At 47.6% G+C, this 15,595-nt stretch overlaps 1 protein-coding gene across 1 annotated transcript in view; it reads left to right on the top strand.

Moving 5' to 3' along the window:
- The window catches only part of ERCC3 (ERCC excision repair 3, TFIIH core complex helicase subunit), a 31,490-nt gene extending 15,895 nt beyond the window's left edge, over positions 1 to 15,595 (top strand). Inside the window, exons 10-15 of the mRNA XM_069463472.1 lie at positions 1,395 to 1,597; positions 6,841 to 6,937; positions 8,151 to 8,268; positions 11,672 to 11,790; positions 13,559 to 13,711; positions 15,167 to 15,595. Coding sequence (XP_069319573.1) covers positions 1,395 to 1,597; positions 6,841 to 6,937; positions 8,151 to 8,268; positions 11,672 to 11,790; positions 13,559 to 13,711; positions 15,167 to 15,298 — 822 coding nt within the window. The 3' untranslated portion in view covers positions 15,299 to 15,595. The remainder of the gene's footprint in view (positions 1 to 1,394; positions 1,598 to 6,840; positions 6,938 to 8,150; positions 8,269 to 11,671; positions 11,791 to 13,558; positions 13,712 to 15,166) is intronic.

Here is a 15,595-nt window from a genome sequence, read left to right as displayed (position 1 = left end):
TTGTGTGTGTTTGTGTTGCTTGAGGTGTATCTTCAGACCAAATTGGGAGTGGGATTTTAAATGGAGTGGTCAGAAAAGACCCCCTGAGGTCCATTTGAGCAAAGATTTGAGGGAGCGTGCCATGTTGGTCGCTGGCGGCAGCCCTGAGGCAGGGCTGCTGCGGTGTGGAGGGGACCATGACTTGTCAGAGCCCACACACTGACAGGCCTTCAGTGAGCCTCCCTGGGTGCCCACACTGTCAAAACAGCTCTACTTGTCACCTCTGTGTCACCTCTCCCCTTGTTAGCATCGTGGTTCTATAGGAGGAGAGAGACCGAGGCATAGAGAGGTTAGTCACTTATTGAAGGTCACACCAATAAATGGCTGGGCAGGATTCACACTCAGGCAGGCAGCTTGGTTCTAGAACCACTCTTCTGCTCTTTATTCACTGGAACTTGAGATGATTTTAGGATGCACAAAAAAGTCTTATTTTATATAATTATTAGTAAACTTAGAAAAACAAATAGTGTTGGAGGGTTGAGATAGATGGATCAGCTGATCTTTAATAACGGATGGTCCACTAATATACCTTGGAATGTCTGCCTGAGTTGCAGCCACTCCCTCATGGCCAAGGTAGAAACCCTTCCCAGTTGCCTGGGGAAGCAGTAGGGACAGCGGGCCTGGTCGGGCCTGATCGTCAGGGGGCTTGTCTGTGAAATTTCTTGGATTGTTAATGTCTTGCATCGAGTGGTGCTTTTGCATCATTTAGAATAAATGTGCAATGGTCTTCCATTCTTTACCCTACCATACCCCTGAGTTTGAGATGATTCTTTATACTAGCCTCCGAGCTTACCCGTCATAGATTTTTGTGGGTGAGGATTGGGGTTCAGGGCACAGGGATGAATGAAGGCTTCTCATACCACATTGCTGCCTGGTAGCCTGGCAGTGAAAGGCTACATGCTGATGGCACCAGGAACCTAACTGAAGCAGTCCTGGCCCTGCTGGGAAGTGTGTGTGTGTGTGTGTGTGTGTGTGTCTGTGTAGGGGGCAGTTCCTAGTAGCAGTGCTGACTCGTGTGTGGAGGTGTGGTCTGAATGGAGGAATTACTGGCACCACTAGTTGAGAATCTGCTTTCCCTCACTTGCAGCTGGTGTGAAAATAATTCCCTGGTATGATTGCATTTAAAAATGTTTAGGTGATTATTAATATGTGAGAGTGTTCAACATTAAGTGTTTGGTTTCGTTTAGTTTTGTTGTATGCATGTGCGTATTTACAGTTTGACAGTTACGGTGAAATACAAGTCACATACCAGTGGTTTGGTTTTGTTTTAAAGCAAATTCTGCCAAATGAAGGGGCTTCAAGAATTTTTAATTGTATGGTGTTAAGAGTGACCCCTGACTCTTATTGTTTCATAGGTTTGGTGCCCAATGTCCCCTGAGTTTTACCGGGAGTATGTGGCAATCAAAACCAAGAAACGAATCTTGCTGTACACCATGAACCCCAACAAATTCAGGGCTTGCCAGTTTCTGATCAAGTTTCACGAGAGGAGGAATGACAAGATTATTGTCTTTGCTGACAATGTGTTTGCCCTGAAGGAATATGCCATTCGGCTGAACAAGTAAGCATTGAAAACTTGGAGTTGCCTCCTGGCCAGTATTCATCTTCCCCATTGAGGGGAGTGCCTGTTTTTTTTCTTAAAGCTCTCAGGAACTTAGTTCTATGTCCCTGGGCCTAGGAACCCGGCAAGACTGAGAAGCAAGTGGTCGGAGTCAGAAGTCAGAGCACATAGAAAAGTGGGCCTCGTCATCCTGATCTCAGAAATCAGGGCCAGAGAGTTGGACTGAGCTGGGTGGGGCCCTGTCAAAGATCTGGGCTCCAAGAGTGGGAGGGAGTTGGCATCTGGAGTTTCAGGCTGAGTGAGAACTGTGGAAGGAGACCAGGCCACACCGTGTTGTCCAGGGACTAATAAGGCAAGGTAGGCTGGGCCAGCATCCTAGGAAAGAGCTTTAGAGGAAGTGCTCACCCCGTGTCCGCCTGAACCCATGGCCCCACCCAGATACCTGTGTTTAAACCTAGCTGTTGTAAATTCTCTGCCAAGTAAGGAGGAAGGGGCTTGTGCTCCTTTCTATAGTGAAGCGGGACTTCCAGGTGCTATAAGTGTCACAGAAGGCAAGGTCCTCTGTGTAGCCAGGTCTTCATTCTTTTTGTGGGGGTGGAGAGGAAAGAATGATTATGACTAGCTTCTCTTTGGCAAGCTCTATGCTAGGCGTACTATACATGTTTTATTTATTCTCACCTTAGCCATGTGAGGTATTATTCCTATTATATAGATGGAAAAATAGGCATATAAAGATTAAATTTCTCAAATTTCTAAAATTGTACCTTTTTTTCAATTTAGAAAATTTTTCTTTAGCAAAGTTAACATTTAGATTATTATGAAAAACAGCAATTACCTGCTCCCTTCTTCCTAGACACAATTCCTATTCCCATTCCCTGAAGGCAGCCATTTTCAAGGCTTTATTACTGTTTACCTTCATATTTCTAAATAATAGTTTATGTAGGAAGTTCCTGATTATCATTAATTGCCTGTTCCTACTATAGGAGTTGAGGACTTAGCTTTCTTATATACTCCACTCTCTACCCCATCCCTCTGTTTCTTCTCCCACCATCCTTGCAATCCAGTAATAGCACAAGGTGGGGGTTAAATTAATATCCAGTGCTACATTGTTTTGACTGTATAAGTATTGTTCAGGAGAGCCATATAGTGTACTGTGATTTCATTTTCTTTTTTGTAAATATTTCTTTTCCCTGGAGTTAATAATTGCCTTGCTGCTTTTGCTTGATTTTCTATACATTTAATAATTTCTCCCCTCCGGATTCCTCACGTAACCATAAACCCAACAGAGTCAGGTAATCTCAGATCATTTTTCTCTCTTTCCCCGGTGGAATCCCCACTAGCACTTCATCGTCCTACTCTGCTCTGGCCTGCTTGCTGTCTAGGCATCACCCTGTGGATTCCCTGGGCGTCTTTCTTGTGTTGGATCCTCTATTTCCCAGTCTCATGTCTACTTTCTTGGTCACTCACATTGATGGAGCACATGTTCTATTAGGTTCCTGAGAGAAGGACTGTAAGAGGGAAAGTTTTTAAGACTTTGAATGTTTGTAAATCTTTAGGTGACTTTACACTTGATCAGTAGATTGGTTGGGCCTTAGAATTAACATTGGAGCTTCCAGTGAGGCTGCTCAGAAGTCTGATGCCCTTTGATTTCTCTCTGTATGTTGTATGTGTGGTTGTGTGTCTTCCTTCTCTCAGGAAGCTGTTAGGGTCACTCTCTCAGATGTTAGATCTTCTGAACAGCTTCTCCAATTTTCTTATCTTTTTTCTTTTCTTTTTATTAAAAAATTTTTTTGAGACAGAGTCTCACTCTGTGGCCTGGGCTGGTACAGTGGCATCATCACAGCTCACTGCAACCTCAGACTCCTGGGCTCCAGCAATCCTCATGCCCCAGCCTCCCAAAGTGCTAGGATTACAGGCTAGAGCTACCACGCCCACCTTTCTTCTATTTTTTTTTTTTATTATTTTTGAGACAGAGTCTCACTTTGTTGCCCAGGCTAGAGTGAGTGCTGTGGCATCAGCCTAGCTCACAGCAACCTCAAACTCCTGGGCTCAAGCGATCCTGCTGCCTCAGCCTCCCGGGTAGCTGGGACTACAGGCATGCGCCACCATGCGCAGCTAATTTTTTTTTCTATATATGTATATATTTTTTAGTTGGCCAGATAATTTCTTTCTCTTTTTATTAGAGATGGGGTCTCACTCTTGCTCAGGCTGGTCTCAAACTCCTTACCTCGAGCGATCCACCCACCTCAGCCTCCCAAAGTGCTAGGATTACAGGCGTGAGCCACCACGCCTGGCCTCTTCTAGTTTTTAATCTCCTTGTCTTCTTGTTCTTCTCTTGACACTTGTTCATTTCTGAGAGTTTTCTTGGTAACTCTTCCTGTTTTCTGATTACGATGCCTTCTCCAAGGCTATGAAAGCTTTTAAAGCTTCCTTCTGTTCTCTATGTATCTTTTCTTCAGGTTTTTTTGTTTTGATTGTTTTCTCAAGAGTCCTTCTTCTGAGTTTTGGTAATCCTTGGCTGTATTTTCTTATTAAGAGTCAGGCACCAAAAAGCTGATGGACCTTTCTGTATAGCTTAGTGAGTTTGCCGACTTGTGGACCTCACCGTCAAGTGATTGGGCAGAGACCTGGCTGTTTATGTCAAGAGACTGCCAAATGCCAGTATCTTTAGGTCTTTTCTCTTGGGCTGAACAGTTTCTCCATAGAGGAATTTTCCAGTCTCCTGGGCACTGCGTGTGGCGGGGCTGGGAAGCAGGGTGTGGAGTCTTAGCATTCGTGCTTCACTTTCAGTCTCGCCTTTGCCCTCAGCTCGGCCTGGCATCCCATGTGCAGCCCTTCCTGTCCAGAACTGAGAAAGTGAGTCACCAGTGCTCCGTGGGGAGAAGGAGGCCTGCCTGCTGCCAGGCAGGGGTCTCGCTGCTCCTCACACTCTCTCTGCTAGTCCTCCTGTCAGCCCTCCTGCCCACCGCCCCACCTTCCAAAGCAGCTGGTGACTAGTTCCCGAACCGTTTTGTGTTCTGCATAGCAAATCGGCTTGTTTTGTATTGGCTCTCCCTCCTGTCAGCCTAGGCTTCTGCCTTCTCTAGTCTATTGGCTCAGGTACTGTGCCTGCATCCATCTGCTTTTCAGCTTCCAAAATGTTACCTGCTTCTCTCATGTGCTGTTATTTCTTCTCCTGTTCTCCTTGTGGGCATGTGTCCTTCACTGTCACATTAGTGTCAATTAGAGCAGGGCAGTGAGATAGTGCCTGTGTTTACCATGTCATTTTTAATGGCCATGATCCTGCCCACCCCGGCCCCATTGCAGTGCTCCATCCAGACTCTTCCTGGGGCCTCCCTCGAGGGCCTCCCCCACCTACATTTGCAGCACACCTGAGACTTGTTGCTTGGCTGCGGCCTCTGGGCATCTGCTTGGGCAGGGATGTTAATTTGCCTGGCACTGTCTACTGAGCCAGTCTGGCACCATGAAGGGCAGCAGACTGTGGCTGTCTCAGTGGACAAGAATAATTACAGCTTGTACTTGATACCTTTTTTTTTTTTTTTTTTTTGGTACCTTTGGCCTTTATAAAAGTATGAAGTGCTTTAGTTTGTCTTGTTTTCTTGCTTTTGAAATGATCCTGTGGATCCCGGGCGTTGCTGCATCCTTAGCTGTGATGCTCTGGTGTGTGTGGACTCTTGGAGCTTCTGGCTTCTCCCAGCCTTAATGGGAAAGGAAAGGGTCACTGAAGCACTTTGCAGGAGAGGCTGTTAGGGTTATGTGGCAGTGCCGGGTGGTGGGCAGAGCAGCGTCTTTGGAGTCAGACAGACTAGATTTGGGTCCCAGCTCCTCCCACCTGCTGGAGGAAGGAGGAAGGAGGCCTGCCTGCCTAAGAGGAGGAGCTGGGACCTCGGGAATGTCATTTACCTCTCTGAACTTCCTTTTGCTCTTCGGTCACATGGAGATACCACCACCTACCTCGGAGGATTCTTGTGTGTCGGCACCTTGTAGGTGTTCAGTAAATGTTAGGTTCTCTTCTGGGAGGATGGTTACGCTTTGTGTCATCTCCTGTATGAGGGAAACCAAGGGCTCACCATTGTGTGAGGAGTTTTTCCTATTGATAGCAGAGGCGACAAAGAACCACCTAAAAATGTGGATGTTGAGAGAAAGGCTGTTCTGATGAGTGGGGCTTCCTAAACTTTTGTCACAGCACGACATGTGTAGAAAATGAGGAGACTGTGTGATGGCCTGGACACTGGATACCAGGTGAGGCCGTCTGTGGCGGGGCTGATGGCCTGGGTGTACAGCTGTCCCAGGCCCTGCCTGGCTTCCCCACGGGCAGGGGTTCGCTCTGTGCGGCACACCCATGCCTGTTTCCTAGCACGGCATTGGGGAGCGCCGTGTGAAGTGGCAGAAGTAGTGCATCCTGAGCCACTGATGAGCACCGCTGTGGACACTCAGGGACCTCGGTGCCACCCCTTCGGGCTCCTGACCCTCGGTCCCCCAGGTGCTAATTGGGGAACATGAAACCTGCCTTTTGCAGTGCTGAGGAATACTGGCAGGGATGGATTTTTTTGTTTTAACATAGTGTTGGCATTAGTAGGCCCCATGTACCTGGTGGCTTGTCCTCCTTATGATGCTTGGGAAGCTGCAGAAACCGTCCACCACAGTATTCAAGACAGAAGACAGGACTATGGCATTTGCAGGTGCCATGGGGCAGTAACCAGTGAAGTCATTGGATAGGGTTGTGCCTTTGGCAGGGAGCTGGAAATAAAAGAAGTTTTTTGAACTTAGTGTTACGGGAGGTCAACAAAAGAAAGGCCGAAGGGCTCTCTTCTTTTTGCTCATTTCTGGGAGCATGCCTGTTTCATTGGGAGACAGTTGCTTCCAGCCTTTTGTTTGGACATAGCCGTGGGTTTTTTTTGCCACTCTCATTGGGTGTCATGAAATCTGGGGACCCTTCTTGTATGAACTCCATGCTTTGAGTAAGAGATGTTGAAGTAGGAAAAAGCACAGTCCCAAAAGAAAAAGAAGTAAAGGAGGGAATCCCGAAGACAGTGGCAGGCCTGAACGTAGAATCTGGGGGGGAGACTGGCAGGTGGTGGGTCTGCAGCCAGTTATTTCTATGGATCTTCTGATATTCCTGCAGGCACAGGGCTTTCTGTGAGAGAGAACCTTGCATGAATTCCTTTTTCCCTCTGATGTGCTTCCAGGATAACTGAGATGTGATTCTGTGGTCTTTCTAACACAGCTTCATTCTTCTCTAGACCCTATATCTATGGGCCTACGTCCCAGGGAGAAAGGATGCAAATTCTCCAGAATTTCAAGCACAACCCCAAAATCAACACCATCTTCATATCCAAGGTTTGTGTGGCATGCAGGGTGGGGTGAGGCCCCTAGTACCCCCAAGGGCCTGGAGTACGCTGTGATTCCTGTACACTGATTCATGTTTGTTGAAGGAAATTCCTGAGTATGTTTTCATTGCCACATGTCCAGGGACAGGGATTCTGTTTCTTGGGTAGTGGAAGATGCAGATTTAGGATTTTCATGCATCATAGATAATCTGTAAAGGCTCCTTGCTTGACTAAGGTTTTTCCCACCTCTTTTTGGGATGTAGGAGACTTAAGTTGTATCTCCTCTATGAAAGGAATGAGAGTTTATTTCCTATTCTGGCAGAAATAGGCATTCAAGTGAGGTTCTCTTTACAGAGCTGGAGAATCCTATGTATCGCCCATCCTTTGTCCTGCTCGTGCTGTGGCTTGATGGTGGGTGGCCAGTGTCAGCATGGACTCACACAGGCCCAGCTGAGCCATGGCTTTAATCTGTAGTCAGAAGCTATGGCCCCACAATTTGCCACAGTCATTCAGATTAAGAATACCCAAAGCCCAAAAGAAGTGAGATTTCCCTTCAGAGTGACCATGGCTAAGCAAGTGAGCACCAGCCGACGTGTCTGTGGCTAGAGCCTCAACGGTTGGAGCCCCCGAGCTGGAGAGTCCACCTGCAGTCAGACTCCTGTGCGGGGCAGCAGCCCTTCCCGGGTCATGTTGTCCTACGTGTGCTGCTGGTCTCAGTGGCCACCAGATAGGACTATGGATGGCTTTGTGAAGACTTGTTTCTGTAGCTACAAAAATAAATTACTGAAAGTGAGTCTATGTTGAAGGGCCCTCTCCTCTCCGAGCTTCTGGCACCCAGCACTGTGAACACTACTGAAACGTGGTAGTGGTTCTATAGGGTGGCTTTTGGGAGAACTCACACTAGGTCCTAGAGGCCCGGAGTTGCCTTTCTGAGATCCAGTGCTTTACCTCTGCCTGCATCAGATGAACCCTGATCCAGAGAGGACAAGAGTGATTGTTATTCTAAATTGTCTACGGAGCTTATTTAAATTCTTACTGTCTCATATATACAAAGAGACACCAAGCATGGTGGTGCATGCGTATAGTCCCAGCTACTCGGGAGGCTGAAGCGGGAGGATAGCTTGAGCCCAGGAGTTTGAGGCCAGCCTGGGCAACATAGTGAGACCTGTCTCTTTTAAAAAGCAAAAAACCTTCCCAAACTCACAGCTGCTTCATTTCTGTAGGTAGGTGACACGTCATTTGATCTTCCAGAAGCAAATGTTCTCATCCAGATCTCATCCCATGGTGGCTCCAGGCGGCAGGAAGCCCAGAGGCTAGGGCGGGTGCTTCGAGCCAAAAAAGGTAAAGTGATCTTTTCCTTTTCAGCTGCAAGAGGTCTCTCCTCTTGAACCAGTTTGGGTAGAAAGAGCTTAGGGGTGAGCTGCCAGTGTGCCCTGGGGTTGAGTAGACCCTGAAAGGATGGCAGTCCCAGAGCAAAGGCCAAGATTCCCAGGGCCCTTCATTATTTCTCATGCCTTGGGGATAAACGTGGGTGTTTTCCCTGGCAGGGGCCTGGAGTTCACATAGATAGGCCCTACGCTGAGCCCTGAGCCACTGCCTCAGGTAGATACCAAGAGGGAGCCAGGGCTAGGCAGTACTTAATGGTGTGACATAGAAGAGAGAGAGCAGGGCCACCAGCAGAAATGGAGGAGCTGGAAGCTGCCTGGATTTCGAGGCAGGGAAGTGTTTGGTAGGAGCAGCATGGGCAGCCACAGAGTGGACACATCCCTCTTACCCTGTGAAGAGTGCTGCCCTGGTAGCAGCTCACAGCCGGGGCATCGCAAGCTCCGTGAAGGAGGAGGTGAGAGGCAGTGTTGCAAAGGCTTTTACTGAGGAGGTATGTCACCCTGTGCTTGCTAACTGCTGTAAAAAGGGCCCAGACCCCTAGCGTGGGGCATGGCAGGGACTAACATTACTACTAAGAGATGGCCACTTCCTTCTTACTGGAACTAGGCCACATCCTGAGACAAGGACACAGGCCCTTGTCCTCAAGGAATTTACTCATCCTAGGAGGCGTCTAGACTGCCAGGCTGTTTGCAAATGGCAAGATTAGTGGGCATGTGTTGAAGTCATACCGTATTCAAGTGTGTTTCAGAGGCAGTTCATTGATTGTATTGAGAATAGAGACAGGGCAGATAGTAGAAATGGCATGGACTTGGGCAAATTTTTGGCCCCTCTGAGCCTTGATTTTCCTATCCAAAGTGGGGGTGACAGTCCTGTCTTGCCAAGACTCCTGTGAGGATTGAATTTATAAACTAGAGAAACTATGGCTTTTATAAACAGACAGGAATCTAATCTGCTAGCAATTATAAAAGTAATTCATTACATGTTCCTTACTCTAATTTAGAAACTCCTTTGCGATTAGAATTATGCTTTCTTACTCTAAATACTATTTGACAAAAATATTTGACCTCTTTCTTTGTATCTCTGGGCTCTTACAAGACTAAGAAACAGTTGAATTTAAAGACAATATGCAGAAGCTTAATCTACTGACATTTGTACTGTGAAGTGAAAATGTTCAGATTTTCGTGAAGGATCAGGTCTTTCAGGCTACAATATTTTCTGTCCTCATTTCTGTGATACAGTAAGTCTCCCCTTATTCAAGGTTTTGCTTTCCCAAGCTTCAGTTACCTGTGGTCAACCATGGTCCAAAAATATTAAATAGAAAATTCCGGAAATAATTCATAAGTTTTAAATTGCACACCCTTCTGAGTAGCATCCAGTACATGCATTATTCCCTTGTCCAGCGTCTGCATGTCGTATACACTGCCCGCCGGTTAGTCACTTAGTAGCCCGCTTGGCTATGGGATCCACTGTGGAGGTATCGCAGAGCTCGTGTTCAAGTAACCATCCGTCTATTTCATTATGGCCCCAAAGCACAAGAGGAGATATGAGCAGTATGCCAAAGAGAAGCCATAAAGTGCTCCCTTAAGGTTAAAAAGTAAAAGTTCTTATTAAGAAAAGAAAAAAAAAGTGTGCTGAAGTTGCTCAGATCTGTAGTAAAAACAAATCTTTTTTTCCCACGGCCCCTGCCATGCCGGTGGAGACACCCTATCTCCACTCCCCACACTGCACCTGTGGGGACCCCCCCATCAGTGCCCCCAGTGCCTGCAGGGACCCCCATCTCTGTGCCCCCCACTGTACCCGCAAGGACCCCCAATTCTCCATGGGAACCCCTCCGTCTCTGTGTGCTCTGGGAACCAGCCAGAACAAATCATCTATCCGTGAACTTGTGAAGAAGGAAAATTCATGCTAATCTTGTTGATGCACCTCAAACTGTAAAAGTTATGGCCATATCATGTGACAACATTTATTATAGCATATTGTTATAATTGTTTTACTGTTACTCTCTTACTGTGCCTAATTAATAAAATAAACCATCGTAAGTGTGCCCCATACGAAAAATCATAGTGTATGTAGAGTTCACTACTGTCCAAGGTTTTCAGGTATCCACTGGGGAGTCTGAAAACGGGTCCCCCTGAGGATAAGGGGACTACTGTAATTCTCTGTGTTCCAGAGTTTTCTCTCTGAGCTTTTTTTTTTAAGCAATTTTATTGGGATATAACTCGTATACCATACAATTGATCCATTTAAAGTGTACACTTGGGTGGTTTTGGTATATTCACAAAATTGTGCAACCAACACAATATCTGTTGAGGATATTCTCATCAGCCTCCAAAAGAAACTCTTCCCCGTGAGCAGTTGCTTCTCATTTCTCCTTGCTCCCAACCTGCAGCCCTGGGCAGCCACTGATCCACTGTCATCTCTGTAGGCCTCTTCTAGACATTTCATATAAATGGAATCGTACAATTTGGGGCCTTCTGTGACTGGCTTCTTTTCACTTAGTATAATGTTTTCAAAAGGATTATCCACATTGTAGAATGTATAGTACTTCATTATTTTTTTATTGCCAGATAATATTCTGCCTGGACACACCACATTTTATTTATTCATTCATTTGCTGATAGACATTTGGGTTGTTTTCACTTTTTGGCTCTAAGAATAATGCTGCTATGAAATTCATGTACAAATTTTTGTGTGGATGTTTTTACTTCTCTTGGATATATGCCTGGGAGTGGAATTGCTGGGTCATATGTTATTATAACTCTGTGTTTAACATTTTGATAAATTGCCAGACTGTTTTCCAAAGCAGCTGTGCCATTGTGCATTCTCACTGCCGTGTATGAGGGTTCCAGCTTCTCCACATCCCTGACAACAAGTGTAATGATCTGTCATTTTGATTCTAGCCATCTTAGTTGGGGTGAGGCTGATTATCTCATTGTGCTTTTGATTTTGCATTTTCCTGATGATTAATGAGCATCTTTTCATGTGCTCATTGGCCATTTGTATATTGTCTTTGGAGAAATGTCTTTTCAGATTTTTTTGTCCATTTTATAATTATGTTATTTGTCTTATTGTTGAATTGTAGTTCTTTATATAATCTAGATACAAGTCCCTTATCAGATAAATGCTTCCCAGATAGTTTCTAATGCTGTGGACTGCCTTTTCAGTTTATTGATGGTGTCCTTGGAAGCAGAAAAGGCTTTTATTTTGATGCAGCTCTGTGCAAAGTCCGGGTGATCATCCCCTGACTGCAGAGCTTTCCCACTACAGTGCTTGCTTTTGGGCCTGGGACCTTTAGCTCCTGGCATCCTAATGTCTGATGTTGTCTTCTTTCCTGCCTTCTCTTACCTTCTCCCCACAGGGATGGTTGCAGAGGAGTACAATGCCTTCTTCTACTCGCTGGTGTCCCAGGACACACAGGAAATGGCTTACTCAACCAAGCGGCAGAGATTCTTGGTAGATCAAGGTTATAGCTTTAAGGTACATATCGATTTGGCCTCTGGTCAGACTAGGACCAAGATGTTTTTGGTCTGCCAGCCTCCAGGAGAAGGGAGGGCCACTGTCAGCACCAGCCTGGGACAAACCTCAGGCAGGCACAGAGCGTTAGGGGATTAGAGGCATCGCCTCAAACTCCCTTCGTCTCTGCACAGATTGCTGGGGGCAGTGTCGGCTGTTGGTGGGAAATGTGCTGGCCTGGTGGGACTGAGATGCCAAGGCACTGTGCCGGCACTGGGTCCAGCACTGTGTGAACTGAGCCCCTTGGGGTTACTTCCTCAGGGGTAAGGCTGGGAGAGCTCTTCCTTTCGCCAGCTGTCTGCTCCAGGCCTTGGCGTGCCTCCCAGACAGACGCCAGAGCCATCCGTGTGCTCTGTGACCAGATGTTTGAATAACTTGGGAAATTCTAAAGCTTTGGCTAACCTTCATTGGCTGAGGCATTTGCTTTCTTTCCTGTTGACACAAATACTAAGCTTATGTCAGGATTTAGTGTCCCAAAGGGCTTTATTTTGAAGAGGTGGGTGGAGGGTTCTAGAAGCAAGGAAGAAAATTCCCCCTATCATCCACTAAAAGGCCATCACCAGAACACGCAGGTTCCCAGGTCCTTGACTGTGAAGGACCATAGTCTGCCTTGTCAGATATGTTTTTAATTGTGTCTTTTTATGAATTTGTGAGCGTTCCCATTTTTAACCTTAGGAGGACAGGGTTGTCTGGCCTCTCCTCTTTTAGCCAGAGGCAGTGACACTTTTCAGACCTCTCCTGCTGGGCCAGAGGACAGGATGTTTGGGTTTTGGGTTTTGAGTCCACTTTTTCCGAGGATCTGCGTCGTGACCTTTTTCTCTGTCTGTAAAGCCTGTGCTGACAGCGACACTCACACCTGATTCCCAGAGCGCCGTGAGGGTACGAGCGTCACCAAGTCGGAAGGAGCTGCTCTGAGTTCTTTGAAAGGGGGACTCAGCAAAAAGGCGCACGAGCTCCTGGTTGTTTGTGCTGGTTGGAGCTGCATCGTCAGCGCTGCCCGCCGAGAGCAGCAGTTAGAGTTCCCAGAGTCGTGACCCTGGAGTGGTCAGGCCGGGACACACGTGTACCCTGTCTGCCCAGATCCCTGGCCACTGAAGGACTCAGTCAGATCCTTACTTACAGGAGTTTTCCTTGAATTAACACTGTGAGAATTGGAGGGGGGCACGCCCCTCTTACGTAATCAACCCAGGCTGTCTGCAGCAAACAGGAAGGCCTTGTAGTAAGTTATCCCCATAGACACGAATACCCAGTCTCCACCATGCTTATCTTACTCTTCTGAAATTTTAGGAAATTCTCGACGTCCTGTCATTAAGTGCTCACTCTTACTGGAAGCCCTGGGTGCTGAGTGCAGCACACTGCAGGGCCCTTCCAAAGGGCTGCGGCCTTGGCCTTTCAGTCTGTCGTCCTTTCCTTTCCCTGGTGCAAGATGGGAAAGCTACCCAGAGGAGTCTCTGGAGTCACTAAGATGCCTACTGATCTTCTACACGGGATCATTTAGATGCTGTGTGCTGGAAGCAGATTTCTCTGGAATTCCTTAACCTCCCTGTCTCGTGATCATTAGTCAAGCTCGCTGTTAAAGGCAGGTCCTGACGCTGGTCTCCAGGATGCCAGACAGGAGCTGTCCGCCGTTGGCCCCCTGGCTGGCTGGGCCAGAGCAGTGGACCCAGAAGGCAGGGCAGGGCCACGGCCGAGGGAACAGGAGGGAACACCCTTGCTGGTTTGGGCTTCGCAGGTGATCACAAAGCTTGCTGGCATGGAGGAGGAAGAGTTGGCGTTTTCGACGAAAGAAGAGCAGCAGCAGCTCTTACAGAAAGTCCTGGCAGCCACTGACCTGGACGCTGAGGAAGAGGTGGTGGCCGGGGAGTTCGGCTCCAGATCCGGCCAGGTGAGTGAGTAGGTGAGGAGGTTCCAGGCGGCAGTGCTCCCGAGGACGGCGTTTGTAGACGCACGTTTATGCACATAGTCCTGCGTGTGTATGGGCCTGTGGGATTTTTTTGAAAAACTTGGAAAACACAGATAGAGGTGGAGGTGGGATGAATAGAAACAGCCCCTGCTCCCCTTTTGGTCTGTGTCCCGTCCTGCGTGTGTACTGTTGTCCACAGCCGTGCTCATGGTGGCTGTCAGTGATTTCCTGCTCTGTTCACGTAGCAGTCTGGCATGAGTATTTGTTAGTACCTTGATGTTGGAGCCCAGGGTGGAGCATGACTGGCCCAGGGTTGCCACTTCGGGCCTTGGGGGAGTCATTTCCCCTCCTCAGTGACAAAGCTGAGTCTTCCAGCCGTCAGATGGCTCTGAGAAGCAACTCTACGGTAGCTTCAATACTTTGAGAAAAATTTAAGAGTTTTCTGAAAATGCTCAGCCTTTCATGTATTTTGCAAATACTTAATTGAGTGCCTACTATGTGCCAGGCAAATGTTAATATGCCACAATTAATGAGAGCCCGTTAGGAGAATTCCTACCAGGCCCTTCCAGGAGAGAAGTGCACTTCAGTCAGGTGCTTTGGACACTCAGGTGGTGTTAGAGCAGCAGCTGGGCCAAGGCCCAGGGCCTTCGTGCCGCAGAAGGGCGCTCTCCCGGGCAGGCAGGAGTTCATCCTGCTCTCGCTGGTTCTGTGGTGACAATGGGTCCTCACAGCATAGGGTCCCCTGAGGCCAGGCTGTGGAAGGCATGGCTTCAGTGCTTGGCTGCATATTTGGCACGTAATCCGCTACCAGTGGTACGCCAGGCTCTGGGTCAAACCCTTAACTTACACGATTTCTGTTCGTGCCCCATCTCAGGGCAGATGCAGTTATTCTTTTGCAGATGAAGTCATTGAGGTGCAGACATTCACTCCCTGCCCAGGGTCACCCAGTGAGAGGCGGAGCCAAGACGTAGGCCCAGGGCTTTCTGGCTTTCAACTCGATTCAAAGCCTTGTGGTGGTACCTCAGGAGATTTGAAGGGTCTTCTCTGTTAAAAATATTCTGTTCAGAAATTGTCATTAAGCAAGGCATTGTAGCATTATGTTTAAGAACAGAGAGTCTGAAGTCAGGCTGCCTGGGTTCAAATCCCACCTCCTTCAGAGCCGTGTGATCTAGGGCAAGTTACTTAATCTCTCTGTGCCTCAGTTTCCTCTTCTGTAGATTGAGGCGTAGAGCAGTTGTGAGGATTAGATGAGATAATACATGTAAATAAACGTTAAATGCTTGGAACAGTGCCTGAGACATAGTAAATGATCAGTAGTGTTATTTAAACATAATGTGTATTAAATTTGTATAAAATTTATGATTATGAATGTCATAAAAGGAGTCGCTCTTCCCCGTGGAGACTCACAGTAGACTGGCTTCTCCCCGTCCCCTGCAGGCGTCGCGACGCTTTGGCACCATGAGCTCCATGTCCGGGGCTGATGACACCGTGTACATGGAGTACCACTCGTCCCGGAGCAAGGCTCCCGCCAAACACGTGCACCCGCTTTTCAAGCGCTTTAGGAAATGATGCCCCCGTGGGTTACTTAGTGGAAGACTTGAGTGCCGAGCACCCACGTTGGCAAGGGGTTTTCAGTGTAACGTTTTCTCCCCACGTCCACGTCCTTCCCACTGACGCTGGCCGCGCCCACCTGAGCTCAGCATCTGCCGGCTGTTGCGGAAAACGCAGCAAGGGCTTGCTTCCGCCTTCAGGGGCCATCCAGGCCTTAAGAAGGAGGGGAGACGATGGTTCTTTGGTCTTTTCAAACTCATTGGGAAGTGGGTTATTCCTGTATATAAAAATTTGTAATATTTAAGGCATATTTAT

The sequence above is a fragment of the Eulemur rufifrons genome, chromosome 1 (assembly GCF_041146395.1).
Source record: "Eulemur rufifrons isolate Redbay chromosome 1, OSU_ERuf_1, whole genome shotgun sequence".
NCBI classification, from domain to species: Eukaryota; Metazoa; Chordata; class Mammalia; order Primates; family Lemuridae; genus Eulemur; species Eulemur rufifrons.
The sequence above is the reverse complement of the archived record's forward strand: the minus strand, read 5'-3'. Positions and strand labels throughout refer to the sequence as shown.